Source organism: Pararge aegeria, chromosome Z, assembly GCF_905163445.1.
Source record: "Pararge aegeria chromosome Z, ilParAegt1.1, whole genome shotgun sequence".
Lineage (NCBI taxonomy): Eukaryota > Metazoa > Arthropoda > Insecta > Lepidoptera > Nymphalidae > Pararge > Pararge aegeria.
The window spans coordinates 26,393,749-26,411,889 of NC_053208.1; the positions used below are offsets into that span (position 1 = coordinate 26,393,749).

Below are 18,141 nucleotides of genomic sequence, written 5' to 3' on the forward strand. Positions count from 1 at the left end.
TATGATTCCTAAGGTAATTTTGGACCTACCAATGCATAAGTTTAAAGAATGTGTTAAAACACATTTATTACAGCAAGGTTATTATTCAATTGATGAATTTCTTAATGACAAGGTTGCTTGGAAGCATCCGGCTCCGCTTTCATCTCTCACAAGATAGAAAAATGAATTTTAAAATGTAAATTGTTGAAATTGGAAAAGAGCAACTGCTGAGTTTCTTGCCGGCTTCTTCTCGGTAGAATCTGCCTTCCGAACCGGTGGTAGAGTCACTACACACAGACAGACTTGACGTTTCAAAAGTGCTTATATTAGGCCTACTTGAAATAAATGAATTTTGAATTTTGAAGTGTTAGCGCGGTTTTATGTCAAAACGGAGAGCGGTACTGGGAATAATTCATATAGAAGCACTCCCCGCACATGGTAGGTACCTAGTTAATATTTTATTTCAAAAGTATGGTAGAAGCACATCCCAAGTATTGTATAACAATTTGAATATAAAATTTTAATTTTGAAAAATAATTTTATAAGCCTTTAGAATTCCAGTACAATGTCGCTTATAACTGATTACGGATATGGGTTTAAAATGACTGCCTTACTCACAGTTAAGTCAGTTTACATACACAGAAAAAAATGCTCAATATTGACTCATCAGCTATGCAATTGGCGAAAAGGCTCGAGAAATGGGTTTCACACGCATAAAACTAATTCAATGCTTTGACTTTTGTAAGTAATTCTCTAGGTTATCAGGCGTTACTGCACACCACTAAAATGTGTTGCCGCAATAGTTGTTGAATATTTGTGAATATTACATAAACAATACGTGTCATAAGTTGACGTAAAGATTACTGGTAATAAATCACTTTTTTTGAATTAATTATTTAATAATTTAATTAGTGAGCTTGAAAGTCTTCAGTATAGATTCTCAGATCATCATTATAAGCTTATCTATGTCCCACGAATAGGTATCCTGTCTCATATAGGTACAAGAGAGGGAGATAAAGTATTTCCCCACCACGCTGCTCCAAAGTGGGATGGCGTGAGAAGCAGGAACGACGGTGTAACTCTATCTCCAAATTCATAACTCTAGTACTGGAAATGTCTATCAGGCGTTCGTAATCTGTAGTCAAACATGCTAATCTCTAGACTAATGAGTGACCAAGGTCCTACTGAAACTAGATACTAAAAATACTACATGATTATGTAAAGTTTTTGTCGACACAAGAAAAAGTTCAATGTTACCTCTAACGCAAATTTGCAGTCAGACTCAGAACAATTTTTTTAAGTTATGGCGATTACATCATAAAAACAATTCTTCATTACTATGTTAGGGATAACTGTGGAATTTGGTTATGTTTAATTTTATTCAAGTAAACAAAAATTGCAAAAAAGAACAACGGTTTATTTATAAAAATAATTGATGGACGAAGCAGATGGCCCATCTGATGTTAAGAGAAAACCAACGTCTATAAACAGAGCAACACAGGTTATGGAAGCAGCACGCATGCCACATGCTGCCCTGTGACCATCAATTTGAGGCGTCCCTTCAGAATGCTACTTAGCGGCAGAAATAAGCATGGCCATAGCACTTCCCCAGACGTTGTCTGTCTAAAAAGCACGGCTACGAAACAAAAAGAGAAATTGATAACGATTAAGTTTACAACATTCTGTCATGTTAAGTTCATAAGTACTCATATAGTAATTGGTAGTGTAACTTTACCCCGTAAAGATGTCCATAGAGTGTTCAATGAAAGGAAGTCTCTACTATTTCTGTTAAATGGAATCCCGATAGTTGTTTGAAAACATAACAAGGGAAGCAAAGTGAAGTGAGTATAGTTAGTCAGTACTGCTTTACTCAGTCAAGACTGGTGTATTAAAAATTAAAAATTAATTTCAAGTAGGCCCAGTTTATAGGCACTTTTGAAACGTCAAGTCAGTCTGTTTGTCTCTACCCCCGGTTCGGAAGGCCGATTCCAACGAGAAGAGCCGGCAAGAAACTCAGCAGATTGCTCTTTACCAACATCATTTTACAGTTTACAATGAAAAAATATACAGATTGATTGAAATATTTTGAATATGTAGACTCTCGAGTCAATCTTTCGATCTGTCGATTATCGAAAGCCCTCCACTCGATATTCGCGCTTGCCTCGACCCGGACGTTTCTTCACTGATAAGGTGAGTTTATTGCTTCATTATCACATTTTTAAATTATTTCTACTAATTAGGTGTATCTCTCAAAAAGCTTTATAATTCTTGAGTTGCAATGTGTTTGTTTCAAGGGCCAGTCAGCTCGTTCTTAGCGGGGAAACACTCACGCGCAAGTTATTCTGACCTACTAAAAACACACTAACTCAAAATCGTAATGTCATATATAATATTCTTAATAATATTTAACTAATCAAAAAAAAGCCTATTCTTGAATATATTACCAATAAAGTACCTACTATGATGATTATAGTAGGTAATTCTCTATTAGTAAAGATCTACTGGTAAAATATAAAGTAGGTCTAATAATATTATACTGATATTCGGTCAATGAAATTGAAAATACGATTTGAAAGACTTGTTAAGTAGGTGTATCTTTTTATAATAGTTTTTAATAGTATAACGTAAAATTTTTTCAACCTTAGTGCCTCTTTGTTTTTGTTATAGCATGCTCTGCTAAGAGACCTTAGGTTCTATTCCCGGGTAGGGCCAGTCATAATTCTCAATTGCTTTAATATAAGGCTTTCATTTTCGTTTATGAGCTACGGAATTCTAAACTATGCTTCGCAATTATTCAACGGTGGAAGTTTTATTATTGAAATTCGCATGTTTCACTGTAGGTAGGTTTATACTTTTGTTAAACGTTAAATTCATTGCTAAACTTTTAAATTGTAGTCAATCGCGAAGTACCCTACACGTACTGTATACCTAGTGTGTAAGTAGGAAACGATTTAATTAGGTAGGAAGCCTCGTATTCACATAGCAGGCAATACAGAGAGTGTGTATTGCTGCTATGTGAATGTGTGTATGTGAATACGAAGCGATTGTCCTATGCTCATAATATGAGTGTACGTTTACAAATAACTGAACAGAAGTGAAGAGATATAAGAAGAATAAGAGATCCTCAAGTGCTGGAATGTCATACCAGCATCTCTAAACGCAGTGCAAAAGCGGTGATAGTCTAGTTGTAAGGACTTCGGTTTAACATTAGCGCAGTGGGCAGCGACCCTGCTTTCTGAGTCCATGGCCGTGGGTTCAATTTCCACAACTGGAACATGTTTGTATGATGAACATGAATGTTTTTCAGTGTCTGGGTGTTTATCTATATATTATAAGTATTTATGAATTATATAATTCATAAAAATATTCATCAGTAATCTTAGTACCCATAACACAAGCTGAGCTTGCTTTGGGGCTAGATGGCCGTGTGTGTATTGTCGTAGTATATTTATTTATTTATTTATTTCCGATAAAGCGCTACATTCGGAACCCTAAAACAAGAAGCGACATAGATATAATTCTAAACTTTATCAGTGTTTATTGAACTTTTCTAAACAAAGTCATTGAAATCGACAGTAGCTCGGCTCAGTAAGTTATAATGCGTTTGTCTATATAGCTCAAGGCTACGCTGGGATCAAGAGATCACGCACTTCTTAACTAAATACTATATCTGCGTGATTTAAGACTACTACGCAATAATGTACAGCTTCGTTTCATTCATTCATAAGTCTAATTAGTCTAATCAGTGGGAATGCAGATAGGCTTAAGGATCACTATTTATGCCCAAAGTGAGAAATTATTTATTTATTTTAAGATTTCCTTTTCTTGCAAACAGAACAATTCAAATATACTTATCTCTTTTGTTTAATAAATGAAAATATTATTTTAAATATTATCAAATTAAAAGTTTTAAAAGCAATTAAAATCCTTTTTTTATAACTGAACAAGAAAAATGGAGACACAACCATGGAAATATAGTGGATATCCCTTTCTTATACTATTTTATATAAAGCTGAAGAGTTTGTTTGTTTACTTGAACGAAAATATCTCAGGAACTACTGGTCTGATTTGAAAAATTATTTCAGTGTTAGATAGCCCATTTTTCGAGAAAGGCTATAGGCTATATTATATCATCACGCTAAGACCAATAGGAGCATAGCACCGAAGAAGAATGTTTCAAAATCGGGTTTTTTTCCTTATGAAAGCTTTCGCTGCGTGCGCTTCGTAATCGTTTAAAGTTTCTCAAAAATCATGTATGACAAAGTTGTTCCCCTTTAAAAGTTCTAAAAATAAGTCAACAACAGCATCTGCCTATCTTTTAAGGTTGTCCTATACGCGGACGAAATCGCGAGGGAACGCTAGTCCTGCATAAAATTAACTATTCAAATATATAAATAAATATAAATAAATATTAGTCCTTGATTGATTAACTAGCTTCAATTTTAATTTAATGCAATCCACAGTAGCAAGAAGGTAACATGGTCTTATGCAGTGTAATACGGACGGTGTCCAGGTTTGGAAGATCTGGAATAACTCCTCGCTGCCGAAGGACGCTGTATAGCACCGAGAGTAAAGGTAACGATTCGCTTGAATAGTAAATAAATCTAAAGCTGCAAGCTTCATTGTAAAAGAAGCGCAAGTAGGTAGAACCCTCAATGGTACCTACTCTGAGTTTGTTATACGGTTACATGACTACACCAATGCAGTTGCTACTTATCTTTAAACACCAATGCAAGGCACGCATGTGCTAGCGAATTTATATGCCCCCCAGTGTATGCTTGCTAAGTGAAATATAAGCATTGCTCTTTTATTATTATTATTATTATTATTTAACTCTTTATTTGTACACCACAATGAAGTTAGGAAAATAAAAAAAACAAAAGAAATACAAAGACAGAAGTAGAATACAAAAGGCGGCCTTATCGCTAAGTAGCGATCTCTGCCAGGCAACCTTTGGATTAGGACAAGATGAGAGAGAGCGGACAGGTGGTGTAAAATTATTATAAACGTACATTCAAATAGCTAAATACAAATACATAAACAAAATTGCACAAATAAGAAAAATATAATAAATAAATATAAAATAATAAACTAATATATACTCAATCATACATATATGAACATATAGATAATAAAAATAAACATAATCAAGTACGAAACTTACTACTACTTACTTTTATACGAACTTTCGTACTTTTAGTACGAAAGCAATGCGAAATTTTGTTAATTTTTTGGCTGAACGGAAAAACATTTAATGTAATAAAAAAATATAAATCGTTTTATCTATTCGTGCCTGTATCACGAAAAATGGGTTAGGCCCTGCCAAGTAATCTATTTTAATAATTGAAATATAACAACAATATACAGAATATGGAATTTATACAAAAAGTAATAAAATCAAAACTAAGTTGAATTTAGTGTATGTTACAGCTGTATGTAACTCTCATGTAAAAAAGATCAAAATCAAAGCTGGCAAAAGCATTGTTCATTAATTGCTTACCTAACTTTTATTCTAGGTCGATATTACACGCGAGACCATGAGTGGGTGACGGTGGACGCAGGAGTTGGCACGGTCGGGATTTCAAATTACGCCCAGGTGAGTCCGGCCTAAACTTTAAATTGTATCCTTCGCTACCGAATTCGCCGCTCCACGCTTTGACATTAGTCTATCTACGCTGCGTTAGCTAACTTCCATACAGTCGTTCCCTCAACGCCGCACCTCGCCTCAACGTTAGTTGAGTAATAGTATAAGTAATAAAGTATGGGTCTTCTTTCAGAATGAGAAGTTCTTAGGTCCACAAAGCTTTCGCCAAGAGAAAATTGGTAGACTTCACATGCTTTTGAGAACATTATGGAGACCTCTTAGGTGTGCAGATTACGATACTTTCTTTACCTTTAAAGCACAGCAAAGTAAAGTAGTTAAAGCTAAAGTTGAAAGAGAGCACAACTGCTTTGTTTTTTGTCGGCTTCTTCTCGGTGGAACTTGCCTTCCTTGCCGGTAGTGTCACTACAATCAGAGTTAATGCAAATATCTCCGCAAAGAAAGGTGTGTGTTAGGTTAGAACTCGGTCCCTCCGAAATGGAAGCCGAAGCCCTAACCACTAGGCCATCACCGCTTCATCCCAGTAGCTGTTAGTAGCGGCTAACAGATATTAGATACAACGTAATGTTGCTATTACACATCAATTGTTACATAATATGAACTAACGTTAATGTAGTTAAATGGTGTTTATACAACCATTGCAGGAAGCGCTCGGCGAGGTGGTGTTCGTGCAATTGCCAGAAGTGGGCTCGGCCGTGGCGTCAGGCGACGAATGCGGAGCTGTGGAGAGCGTGAAGGCGGCCAGTGAGATCGTCGCGCCAGTCTCAGGGACCGTGTGTTTTTTTTTATTTCTTTTATTCCACTACAAGTTAACCCTCGATTGCAATCTCTCCTGGTGATGCAGTCTAAGTTGGTAGCGGAATAAACTGTTAGGATGTATGGTAGTTATACCCCTAATTGGTTTTTACGCGACATCGCACCGGAACACCAAAGCGCTGAGCGGCAAGTCTTTGTCGGCAGGGTGATAACTAGCCACGTCAAAAGCCTTCCACCAAAGCAGACCAGAGAAAATTCAGAAATTATAAATTCCCAAAATGCCCCTGCTGTGAATCGAACCTCCCAATTAAATTCACAGCGCTCATCGTTAAGCCAGGGCGGTCGTCAAACACACAATCCCACGATTTCATATTTTGATTCTTAGTAGTAAAAATGATTGTTTATTTCAGATAGTAGAGAAGAACAGCGCAGTAGAATCCACGCCCTCGCTGATCAACAAGTCATACTTCGATGAGGGATGGCTGTTCCGGGTGAAGCTCAGCGCGCCAGACGAGCTAAAACAACTGATGGATCAGACTGCGTACGACAAATTTTTGGAGGATTCTCACTGATACTTTTATTCTTGGACTAAATGCGAACTTATAAGGATTTTCTCTAGTCAACCAATTTCCACTCGTCATCATACTACCTACATACATGCAGAAGATGATATCAGTTCCACAACATAAAACAGTCGTTTGAGCAATTTTGTATATACCAAGTTTAGGATTCTGTACGTCTCGCCTCCAAGGTAGTCTTACTATTTTGCGCACCAACTGGTTTTATCCAATATAATGTTACGAGTACTTCTTCACTTACGCCCGACGCGACGTTAATAAATAATCAATCAAAATCCAAAATCATCGTAGTGCCATCCAAAGAGTAGAAAGTCCTCAGATGGATGGTGTTATCTTATAACATAAATAAATTTAATCTCTCATCTGAGGTTGTTATATAAATTTTCTGCTTTGAATTGCAGACGCAAGGACAGTGAATCCTGAATTCGAATTAGATTTTAAGGTAAATGTAGCTGAAAAAGGCTTTGAACCTGACTTATTCGATATCCGTACTTTTGTTTTCCTAGTGACAAAAGTTGTACCCAGAGTCGCATTTAGGACTTACCTCCTATTATAAGTTACTCATCTCTGTAAGTTAATGTTATTTAAATATTTAAGACGTTACAAATTATTTTAATATTGAATAACAATTATTATTTTCCAATTTCCTATTATTAGATATACCTGTTATATTTCGGATATGTCGTACCTGTGTCGTGTCTATATATTTTTGTATGTCTATCATAGTATTCTATGTACTGTTATATTGTTTTGACCTATGTATTTTTTATTTATGTACAAATAAGAATAAAATAAGAGTTTGTTGTTATAAGATTTTATTGCATTTGTTACCTAAATAAAGATAATTAACATTGTAGTTTTAATTTACTAATCAATTATTTATCAGCGAATGATCAAAATATTGCAAAATAAAAAGTAATATTACTTATAATGAAATTAGCACAGATACCTATTACTATGAAAGTGACATCTAATCTCTTTTGTCTATTTGGCTATTGTAGCCCTACTAAAGCTTGTTTAGTATCTCTACTGTCATTACCGAGTCAATTCGGAGTGGGTTGGTAGTGAGTTTTAAGACTGCATCCTCGTAAAAGGTCGCAGTCAAACGCTGACTTGTCCTCGTAGCGAACAGCTACAAGGCGGCAGCTCCCGAAATGATTTCGATGAGCTCTCTGGTGATGACGGCCTGGCGCGTTCGGTTGAACAGCAGCGTCAGCTTCCTGATCATGTCCTCCGCGTTCTTGGTGGCGTTGTCCATGGCCGCCATCCGCGCGGACTGCTCCGACGCCGCGGACTCCTTAAGTGCGTAGAACAGAAGCGCCGCGAACGTCCACTCCGAGTAGCTCTCCAGTTCCTCGTCGTCCACCTCGTCGAAGGCGTTCATGTTTGGTGCTGTCTGCGGACAATAACTGCGGATAACGCTTGCAGCATATTATTTGGTCACACGTTTAATATTTTCCTTACCAATTCTCACGCATACAAACAAATAGAGGTGCGTGATATTTACGCCACAGATAAAGACGAACTTTCAGCTCAGTGGAGTGCAGTGGACACGCGTAGGAGAGTTAGAATGGCTAAGTTTTTCTGGTCCCAGCGACCCAAAATTTGGACAAGGAATTCTCAGTCAAGCCAATCCTCTGACAGGGAGATTTTTTTTTTTTTAATTTTTTTTATTATTGTTTAAGACTTAGCAAAAACGCATAGGTAAACTCGTCTTATTAATTTTATGCTATAGGGCTGAGACGTGGACCCCAAAATCTGCGAAAATGTGATGCTTGAGGAAAATCCCGAAACAAGGCTCTCTACCAAAAGCAAATTCAGGCGTACTTCAGACACTTTGCTGGAACGATGGACGTAAACTAGAGAAAAAGTAGTCACTGACAAAGTGGAAAAGATTACAACCCAATTTGATTTGGTCCAACCAGATAAATGACACAACCGGTCTACTGAGCTCTCGAAGTAGCTGGAGAAAGGGTCAGATGGCGTACCACGGTAAAGAAGAACATATCATCATGACCACTAGCAACCATGACTGGTTGCTAGTGGTCATGATAACAGCTTCTAGCATCCGTATTGTTATTCCAATAGAGGAACCATAGCTTTTTTTAGTAATAATTGACAGAAATCTATCCATACAAACAGAGCAAACTTTGCAGCGCATACCTGGAATACATCCTACAAAGTGCTACCCCGTATTTATCAACCTGATGCGTTGGTGTTAAGCGCATGTGCATGTGGAGGCGTCATAAGCAGTGCTATAGTCTCCTGACGAGCTCTGCCACGTTAAGCTACTACTACTGAAAAGCTCGTAGCTCGTAGTTTTTACGAGTAGTATTTACCTCAATCTTGAATTTGTTGAAAAAGGGCATAATGGTCATCTCGTACTTGACGGGGCTGAAATACTTGTTGTAGAAGATCTCGCCAACTTCGTACGAGTAGCCCGACTGCACGATAGCCGCGGCGATCACAGACGCGTCGACAAACTCGGGCGCTATGCGACCAATCTAAGCAATATGCAATGCAAATTCAAAATTAAAATGCAAATTCAAAAATGTTTCATTAATGTAGAACTATCATGAAGCGCTCATAGATATTTTATGAAAATTTAAGCTTAATTTGCTATACTCAGCGAAAAGCAGGAGAATCCGTGTGGCGCAATTTTTAATTTATTCATGTTTTATATACACCAAACAGATCCTCGGCTAACATCGCTTTTAATATTTGAATTATTTTTCTAGCAGCTAAGTTATTTACGTGTGACGCGACATAAGCAATTCTGTTCTACAATGTGGCAGTGTGTTTTCTAACAGCGGGTTTTTTAATTTTTTTATTTTCTCTATGTAAATAAGGATTCCTATAATGGCTCGCCTTGTGCCTATACCATTTGAATCGTCATCAGTATTTTGTATAGCAATGTCGATTCCTTCTCATATTGCAGCACATATTATACTGACGTTCTGTATTACGGTCTAGCAAGCTTTTTGTAATTTACTCATCAATAATACTATTTGCTTGAACGGTGAAAGAAAGTATTTTGAGGAAACCTGCATGCGGGAGAGTACTCCATAACGATCTCCAAGGCGTGAAGTCTACCAATCTGTACTTGGCCTGCGTGGTGGACTACGGTCTATCTTATTCTGAGAGGAGACCTGCCCGTAGTGGGCCGGTCATAACCGGGTTATTGTCATTTTCCAATGCTTCATGCGTTGGAAAATGGTCTAAACTTTTAAGGTAGTAACAATGTAGCATATCGTCAATTAGTATCGATTTCCTTATTTGGCTTGTGTTCGCCAAATGGTCGAAATTTAGATTATAAAAAAGTTGGTTTATGTTCTGTTTCAAATGATTGAAGTTTGTTATTTCTTAACTTGGAAGGACGTCGATACATAAATAAAGAAAAATAAAATTGTTTTTCCAACTAAACGGTATCTACGTACGTAACTATTTTGGCGTTGCCTATATAAATAACAAAGACGATAAAATACAATAATATTATCGTTAAAGCGGAGTGGCGCTACTTCAATCAACGATAATTATTGTGTCACAAACATAATAGCGAAACATTACTAATAAAGTAAAAAATTGTTGAGCAGGGCAGCCGGGCTGAGCGTAGTAGTGCGACACTCGCCAGGAGAGGAGTGGTGGGGAAAACCGTACTCTGATCTACCGTCACTACACCACGTCACAGCAATAACATTGACCATCATCAGTATATTTTTAATAAACATTTTAGCGCTGATAGCCTAATGTCAGTGCATGGCTTCGCACCTCTTACTTTTCAGAGTAATGTGCGTTTGCCCCTTTGAACAGATCCTCGAGCAATATAACTTATAAATCTTCAAAATAAGTATGTTAAGCACGTATATAATATAATTTCAAGTATTTAAATCTTAATCGCTAATTTGCAATTAAAATATCATTTTCATTAAAGGAAAACATCTTGATAAAACCTGGACGCCTGACCGATGTTCTGAAGATGAAGACTACCAATCCACACTTGGATCCTACAGAAACCGTGTCATCATCGTCATCATATCAGCCGATAGACAGATCCAGCGGCAGAAACTGCGTACACGATAAATATTGTAGCATCAAAAACAACTCCACTTTGGTAGTGTATCTCGAACGTATTTTATTATTAAGGGCGGCCAGTCACTTGATTCATTTAGACACAAATTATTTTACCTCTAATGTTCTAAACGTTTACCATAAAATGGGGTAAAGATAAAGTTTGTGAGTTAGCAACATTCCGCGGGTTTGAAGTGAGACGTGCGCGGGGCGTTTTCTCTGTTTTGGACACGAAATGCAACCGCATGCAACAATGGCTGAATGAGGATTCTGCATGTTCTTAGTTCTGTGGTCGCCAATGCCTACAGAGTATTTACGTCTTTTACGTTGACGAGCATGTTCTCGGCGAAGGCGCGGCGTAGCATGGCGCGCGACTTATCGCCGATGCACACCAGGCGGTGCCGCGCCGCATCGCCCGCGCGCTCGCTCAGCGTGCGCCGCACACGCCGCGACACGCCCGAATGCACACCGCCGCAAAGTCCTGCGTACAAAATATACTGCAGCTCTTAACGCGACGAGTGCAGACAAAGTAAAATGCTATTCTAAGCTAGATCAATAAAGAGAATCTAGAACTTTTAAAAGTCATCAACCCTTTGATGTAAACAGTCATGGATTTGGAGTTTGTAATTTGATAAGACGGCGCTGCCACGAAAGTTGGAAGTTGAAACGAAGAACGGAAAAAAAGATGGCGCGGGAAGCGACATCGGGAGTTTGGGATTATTTTCTGACATTTTAAAAGAGAAAAGGAGAAAGGGAAAGGGTTATATTAGTAAAATAGTAATTATTTAATGAATTTAAAGTGGAAGTATATTGTTAGCGTAATCGACAAAAATATATGTTGGTGTATGATCCTTAAATTGGTTTTTTATTTTGACTGGAGTAATTTTACACTATTATTAAATCTATGTAGTTCTTGACAGCGGAAAAATACATATTTGTCTTGACCATATTTCTGGCCATCGTCCGCTTTACACCCCTTTATCTTCAGGTAACAATAAATTTTCACTGTCGGAAATAATAAATAAATATATTACGACAACTCACACATCGCCATCTAGCCCCAAAGTAAGCGTGTGTTATGGGTACTTAGATGACTGATGGATATTTTTATGAATTATACACATAAATACTTATAATATACATATAAACACACAGCCACTGAAAAATATTCATGGTAATCACACAAGCGTTTTCCGGTTGTGGGAATCGAACCCACGGCTTTGGACTCAGAAAGCAGGATCGCTACCAATCGGCCGTCATAAATAGGTCTAGCGTTTACTGGTGCAGGGCTGCCATTCCAGCACCTTGGGACTCCAACGTCCATCAGTTCTCCGAGCTATGTGCTCCGTCCCTTGTTACTTTAGCTTCGCGGTTCGATGAGTTAGCTAGTCGCTAGCGAGGTAGCTGCCAGTAACTCTAGAGATCTCTTACGGATCTCGTCACTTCGCCCGCTGAGTGCTGAGTGATTTTGAGCATATCTATTTAGTTTAGTGTAAAAAGCTCTACAAAATACTACGGCCATGACTTTCACTTGTCAAGAATCTGACAGTTTCTAACGACATGTGTCGTATAATCTTTATTAGTTGCCAGCTTTTGATTTATACTCAGAATGAATAGTCATTGTTCTGAGAATTAATACAAGTTTTTATGCTATGACTTCGCATAAAAACTTATATTGATGAGGATAAAATTAAACTGCCGACAGTGGTAAGACAAGCTTGGTACTACAAGATTTAGGCCCCTTTGAACAGATTCTCGAGCACTATAATTTATAAATCTTTAAAATAAGTATGTTAAGTTCGTATATGATATTATTTCATGTATTTAAATCTTATTTGCTAACACTTATCGAATCCGCGACCTTGTGATATGGTACGTGGTCACCCGCAGGCTATCGGGCTTGTAAAAGATAAATGTCATTAGTAATTGACTTCATCGATAAAAAAAAAATTACATGTACAAGTTAGATAGATTTAAATTTTTGACTCTCGAAAGATTATGAAAAGCTTTCAGATCTATATTTCTTTTATAGTTAAAATACATTCGATTCACATATATATATGTGAGTCGAATGTATTTTAACCCGAAAGTTTAAATTATTACGATATAACATAATTCTCTGCTTTAATTTTGAACTATGATTACATATAACATATAATTTGGTAAAATTTAAGTCGGCAACTAAAACAGACACACGGACAGACGAATTTAAATAAGGCCGGTAACTATCTTATTGAATGGTGCCGATAGAGACTTTAAAGAAGTCATATATTAGGTAAATAATATTATTATGTCGGTTATATTAGATATAGATATATTACTTCGAAATAAGTAGAAATATCTGTACTGCGAAATCGTCGGAAACAACAAGTATTTAAATAAAATATTTTATCCTCTTATAGCAATATCGTTTGATTTGCTTGTAAATAGTTACGTTAGCAAACACAGGAATTATCTACGTTTCCTTACACTAATTTGTGAGATAAATAAGCTACTTGAACCTACAACATAACAGCAATTCAAATTCAAATTAAAAATTCATTTATTTCAAGTAGTCCTAATATAAGCACTTTTAAAACGTCAAGTATATCTGCTTGTAGTGACTCTACCACCGGTTCGGAAGGCAGTTTCTACCACGAAGGTGCTGGCATGAAATTCAGCAGTCGCTCTTTTCAAACATCATTTTAAAATATAACAATAATCGTTCTATTTTGTGTGAGAAGAAAGCGGTGCGGCTTGCTTCCGGGCAACCTTGTCGATAAGGAATTCATAAATAGGATACTATATTATTTAAACTTGTGTAAAAGTAAATCTATAATACCTTCGTTATCATATTATAAAAGTGTGTTATAACTTTAATAATATTATATAAAAAAATCAGTCTCAATAATATTGCAATGCTTCGACGGGGCTATCAACTCAATAATGTATACAGTTTTGTTGACGATACATAAAAATTAAAAACCCAATTATCGCCAAAAAGTTTTTCTGAACTTTTCTAAGATCAAGTGCCGCCAAGTGTCCACCAACTCGCAGTGTAGATGTTAAGCCTGGTGTGCCAGTAATGACACCATCAACCACGACTTCTAGCCCAGAACACAGCCATTCTCAGTTTATTAAACATGCGGAACGTGGCTTCACCAGGAACAATAAAATTAAAGTCTATGATTTAGAAACAATCATCTCCAACTATTAAGAAATTCAAGATGAGTCAAAGCCGTGTGTAAAATCTGGGATAGCCGAGAGGTAGAAGATACCTTATTGTTAAATAAGTTTACTAAAGAGCTGCGAAATAAAAACAATGCGTTATTGAAAAAATAACAAAAGGAACTTACATAATGTCTCATTTCATCAGGATAGCGGCTTATCTTAAGTCCGTTCTGCAATCTATTCATCAAACTAAAATCAAGCGCTACCAACAGTAAGTATCCTTGCCTCTATCGGAGGTCACAGCCACGTATAGCTTCTTGGTTTTCTTAGCATCCTTGCCCTCTTCCGGCTTCTCGGTGGTTACGGGTTCAGGTGTGGATTTTTTCCCTTTTTCATCACCGTTCTTCTCCGCCTTCACTAATTGACTCGATTCGTAGAACTTCCGAGGACCATATCCGAAAGGACGAGCTGATGCTAATTCGCGTTCTGCTTTTGTAAACCTTAAAAATTATTCTATGAAAAGGTAAGAATCCGTGTTTTACAGAAAAAACTTTCAGTTTTCCTGACCGATATCAGCCACGGTGGTCAATGTCCAGAAAGGTTTTCCAGATACGCGGAAGATATAATAGTGCACAAGTGTATGCGCCAACACAGGTGGGTGAACCCTCAATTCGGTCTCATAACTTCTTATTATCTCCTCCTTTCCTGTTCCACGTTATCCTAATAACACGTATATCTCCTTAAGATTAGATTGATTGACCACATTGATTTAATATGTTACTATCGTCTATATCTTTATATATGTATTTCTTGCGTGCGTGTGTATGTCACTGAACTCCTCCTAGACTGCTGGACGGATTTGGATGAATTTTTCGGTATGCGTTTGGGTGGCACCCTGGAGTGTTTAGATTCACAAATCAGCCCGACAGATGGCGCTGGGGTCAGCTAGTATATATATATATATATATATATATATATATATATATATAATATCTATAGATTACGCGCAAAAAGTTTAATAGTAATAGATTTGTTTATAGTTCGCTCAGCTGTTTAAAATACAAAGGATATTTACTTGCTAGCTGACACCATCTTCATGGTTTTCGTTATCTTCTGAATATTTTTAACCGACTTCAGACGAAGCGCGACTTGTTTTAACTGCACCATTTTATTATTTATTGTTTATTAATAATACAGTTGCAGAGCCGCTTTCAAAAAGTCAAAGGGTTGTCAATGAAACATTAACTTTTTTTAAAAACATTATTTGTATCCTCTTTGCATTGTTGTCTAGCAGTTTTCACAGCTTATACCAGATAAAAATAAAATAGCGGTTTTTAAGCTGATATAGCGAGGTTAAGTAGTGAAGAGTAGAAATAAAAATTAATTTTTGTATTCAACGGAATTACGAAACGCTCGTCTGAAGTCTTCCTCGGATTCCCAGTTGGGGGCTCGGGGAAACCGTTCAGTTTCAGCGCCGTCTGCAACTATAGACGAGTCGCTCGGTAGGACTGTTGGGTTAGTGGTGTAAAGTCCGGGTAGAGTCGCGGCAGCGCGATCAAGCGTGCGATATGTCGCGGCGATCAGACACGCTCGTCGTACGCTCGGTGGGCCTTTTATACTTTTGGAGTGAACACAACGATACCTTGTTGGCAAAACGGCACAGCGCCATCTAGGGAGGGGGATGTACACTTTCAGTTTAAAGGGTAAGGGTAAAATCCAGTATCCCGAAGTAACCCAGGTCATCTAGGAATATTTTTAAACCCAAAAGCAATAGTTATAAATATTCTTAAAAGCAATATTAATTTATACTTAATACTTTTGTAATGATTAGCTGCTTTAATACCTTAACTATTGGTCGTAATAAGATGCTTAATATAAGCCGTCCAAACACAAGATAATTCATCTGAAATAGGACGGCAGGCATAAAACAATATCTTCTAAATTATGTGTCCAAATAACATGCAATATAGAGCAAGCTCTATTAACGTTCTATGATTGTTTTAGTAATCCAAGAAAAGTTTGTAACCAAAGAAAAACCGACTTCTGTAATAAATGTTATGCCAAGTTTTTACTTGGTATAACATTTATTGAAGTTGACATAAATTTGTATCTTGTGCTTTAAATCTATCAAGTAGGTAAAAAATTTTTTTTATACAATTCCAAACTTGAATTTACAACTAGCTTCCATTAGGTTGATTTCGCCTACCAACTATGCCTATTTATTTCATACCAATATACCAAATTGTGACAAACGCTTTACCTATCGATTGTATTCAGAGATTGTCACCTCCGCGATGTCTTACAAGATTATTGTTGTTATAATAACTAATTGTTGTTATTATAATTATGGCCTATGATAACCCGCTGTTTTCATATATCTAAATAGGGTTTGGTGTAATTGCTCTGCGTTTTATTTTAATTATGACTATTTTTCTTCAGTTAGACCCACGTTACCTATGGCTCGTCGATATTTATTAACCAACTTCACTACATAACGGATATACGACTTATACCATCTCACCTCGTAATGTGTAGCTTTACTGAGCCAGCACCTTTCATGATACTTCTTACATGATATTTTCAAACTTACACAACTATCATAAAAAGAAATAACCAAATTTTCTAGAACCTATAAATTGGAAACATAAATAATTGAACAATGTAAGCAAATAGTGAATTTATACAACCTTGGCCTTGGCTGTTATAACTGTGTTGCGGCTTGAGTGGCAATTATAGAAAAACCTTTCACGTGCAACTCTATGCTTGTATTGCATCAACAGCATTTTATCTAAGACTTGTGATTCCCCGCATTCGCTTCATCCGCATTCAACTTCCTTGTCTTATAAAATATTTTATTTGCTTTTCTAACACATCCCGGTTTACAGAGTGACATCGCATAAACCCCACTATTGCACTATTATAAGTGACGTAGTGTGACGTTAGGTAGCCTATATTTTTCCTCAAGAATTGTGCAACAAATTGCAATGGCGCCAGAGCTCAGTCAGCTCATCAGGTCAGGACCTCCTGTTTCAGAAAATCGGTAAATAATAAAGATAGTCTTTATTATTTACTGATATACTATTGAAAAGTATAAACCCAGTTATTAAAACACAGAGATTAATTTAAATTCACATTAATTTAATTTTTATTAATTAATATAAATAAAATTAATATGAATTATAATTAATCTCTTTGTATTTTAATAACTAGGTTTGCAAACGCACGTCCGTCATCATAATTACTCTTACTAATAGGGAGCGTCATTCTTTATGGGTTTTCTAATATCAACACCTTTACAAAAACACTACACTACTAAGCGTTCGCTAGCACCAGCTATTTTAAATATAATAAACTCTTCGACTACGACGAATCGCAGCGAAGAGATTTCAAAAATTATTGTGTGAATAATCGTACATTTTTACCAAGAGATGTACATATACCATAGTAACGTCCCCTTGCCGGGCCGCCCTTATCTACATTTGGAGTGAACACAACGCTACCTTGTATTTTTCAGGGACGGCGCCCTCTAGTTTTTGGTATGGAAGCTTCAGTATTCCTTAATATTATAACTTAATAATGCATGTTGTAAGGGACTCCTTGTTCCAAATGTAAAGAGGAAAATATAGAAAAAATCGTGTATAATTATTATTTACATTTAGGTTTATCCTTCTGCAGCAGAGCAAAAGAATTACGTGAATTATTGGATAAACATAGTCTTCTTGGTATCTCATAAATATCGACGATTTGTATGGCAAAGACGTTTAAAGTGGATTTCTGTACTTATGTAATACATAATATTATAAACATTGACAATCTAAAACAAATATTCACAGCGCCACCTAGTGACATATTATTAAACATACCAAACCATCTGCTCTGAGCCTTGTGACACCGACCGGTGTTAAAGTTGAATTAACAGTGCATTCACCATAACTTGCCTTATATCCTTATTGGGGACAAGAAGCTAAATATCCATTCCACCACCCAACCCAACTGCAAAAATAATTA

The 18,141-nt window shown here is 36.7% G+C and overlaps 2 protein-coding genes across 2 annotated transcripts; one reads left to right on the forward strand and one right to left on the reverse strand.

Moving 5' to 3' along the window:
• Nucleotides 1–2,122: 2,122 nt before the first annotated feature.
• LOC120636411 (glycine cleavage system H protein-like) lies at nucleotides 2,123–7,430 on the forward strand. The gene is made up of 5 exons (XM_039907883.1): nucleotides 2,123–2,169; nucleotides 4,443–4,554; nucleotides 5,496–5,575; nucleotides 6,226–6,354; nucleotides 6,748–7,430. Exons 2-5 carry the CDS (start codon nucleotides 4,458–4,460, stop codon nucleotides 6,907–6,909), a joined length of 468 nt encoding a protein of 155 aa, XP_039763817.1. The 5' UTR covers nucleotides 2,123–2,169; nucleotides 4,443–4,457; the 3' UTR covers nucleotides 6,910–7,430.
• Nucleotides 7,431–7,815: 385 nt separating this feature from the next.
• LOC120636408 (ATP synthase subunit gamma, mitochondrial-like) lies at nucleotides 7,816–15,300 on the reverse strand. The gene is made up of 5 exons (XM_039907879.1): nucleotides 15,209–15,300; nucleotides 14,419–14,633; nucleotides 11,301–11,464; nucleotides 9,255–9,419; nucleotides 7,816–8,311 (listed from the first exon to the last, which is right to left on the reverse strand). The coding sequence occupies exons 1-5, from the start codon at nucleotides 15,298–15,300 to the stop codon at nucleotides 8,048–8,050; spliced, it is 900 nt and encodes a 299-aa protein (XP_039763813.1). The 3' UTR covers nucleotides 7,816–8,047.
• Between the last annotated feature and the right edge of the window lie 2,841 nt (nucleotides 15,301–18,141).

Excerpts from the sequence above, each read along its gene's own strand:
- LOC120636411 (XM_039907883.1), top strand. The coding sequence starts at position 4,458 with ATGGTCTTATGCAGTGTAATACGGACGGTGTCCAGGTTTGGAAGATCT. Across the intron at positions 4,555-5,495 it reads GTATAGCACCGAGAGTAAAG|GTCGATATTACACGCGAGAC; the intron begins GTAACGATTCGC and ends CTTTTATTCTAG. Across the intron at positions 6,355-6,747 it reads TCGCGCCAGTCTCAGGGACC|ATAGTAGAGAAGAACAGCGC; the intron begins GTGTGTTTTTTT and ends TGTTTATTTCAG.
- LOC120636408 (XM_039907879.1), bottom strand. The coding sequence starts at position 15,300 with ATGGTGCAGTTAAAACAAGTCGCGCTTCGTCTGAAGTCGGTTAAAAAT. Across the intron at positions 14,634-15,208 it reads AAGATGGTGTCAGCTAGCAA|GTTTACAAAAGCAGAACGCG; the intron begins GTAAATATCCTT and ends ATAATTTTTAAG. Across the intron at positions 11,465-14,418 it reads GGCTGTGACCTCCGATAGAG|GACTTTGCGGCGGTGTGCAT; the intron begins GCAAGGATACTT and ends TTTTGTACGCAG.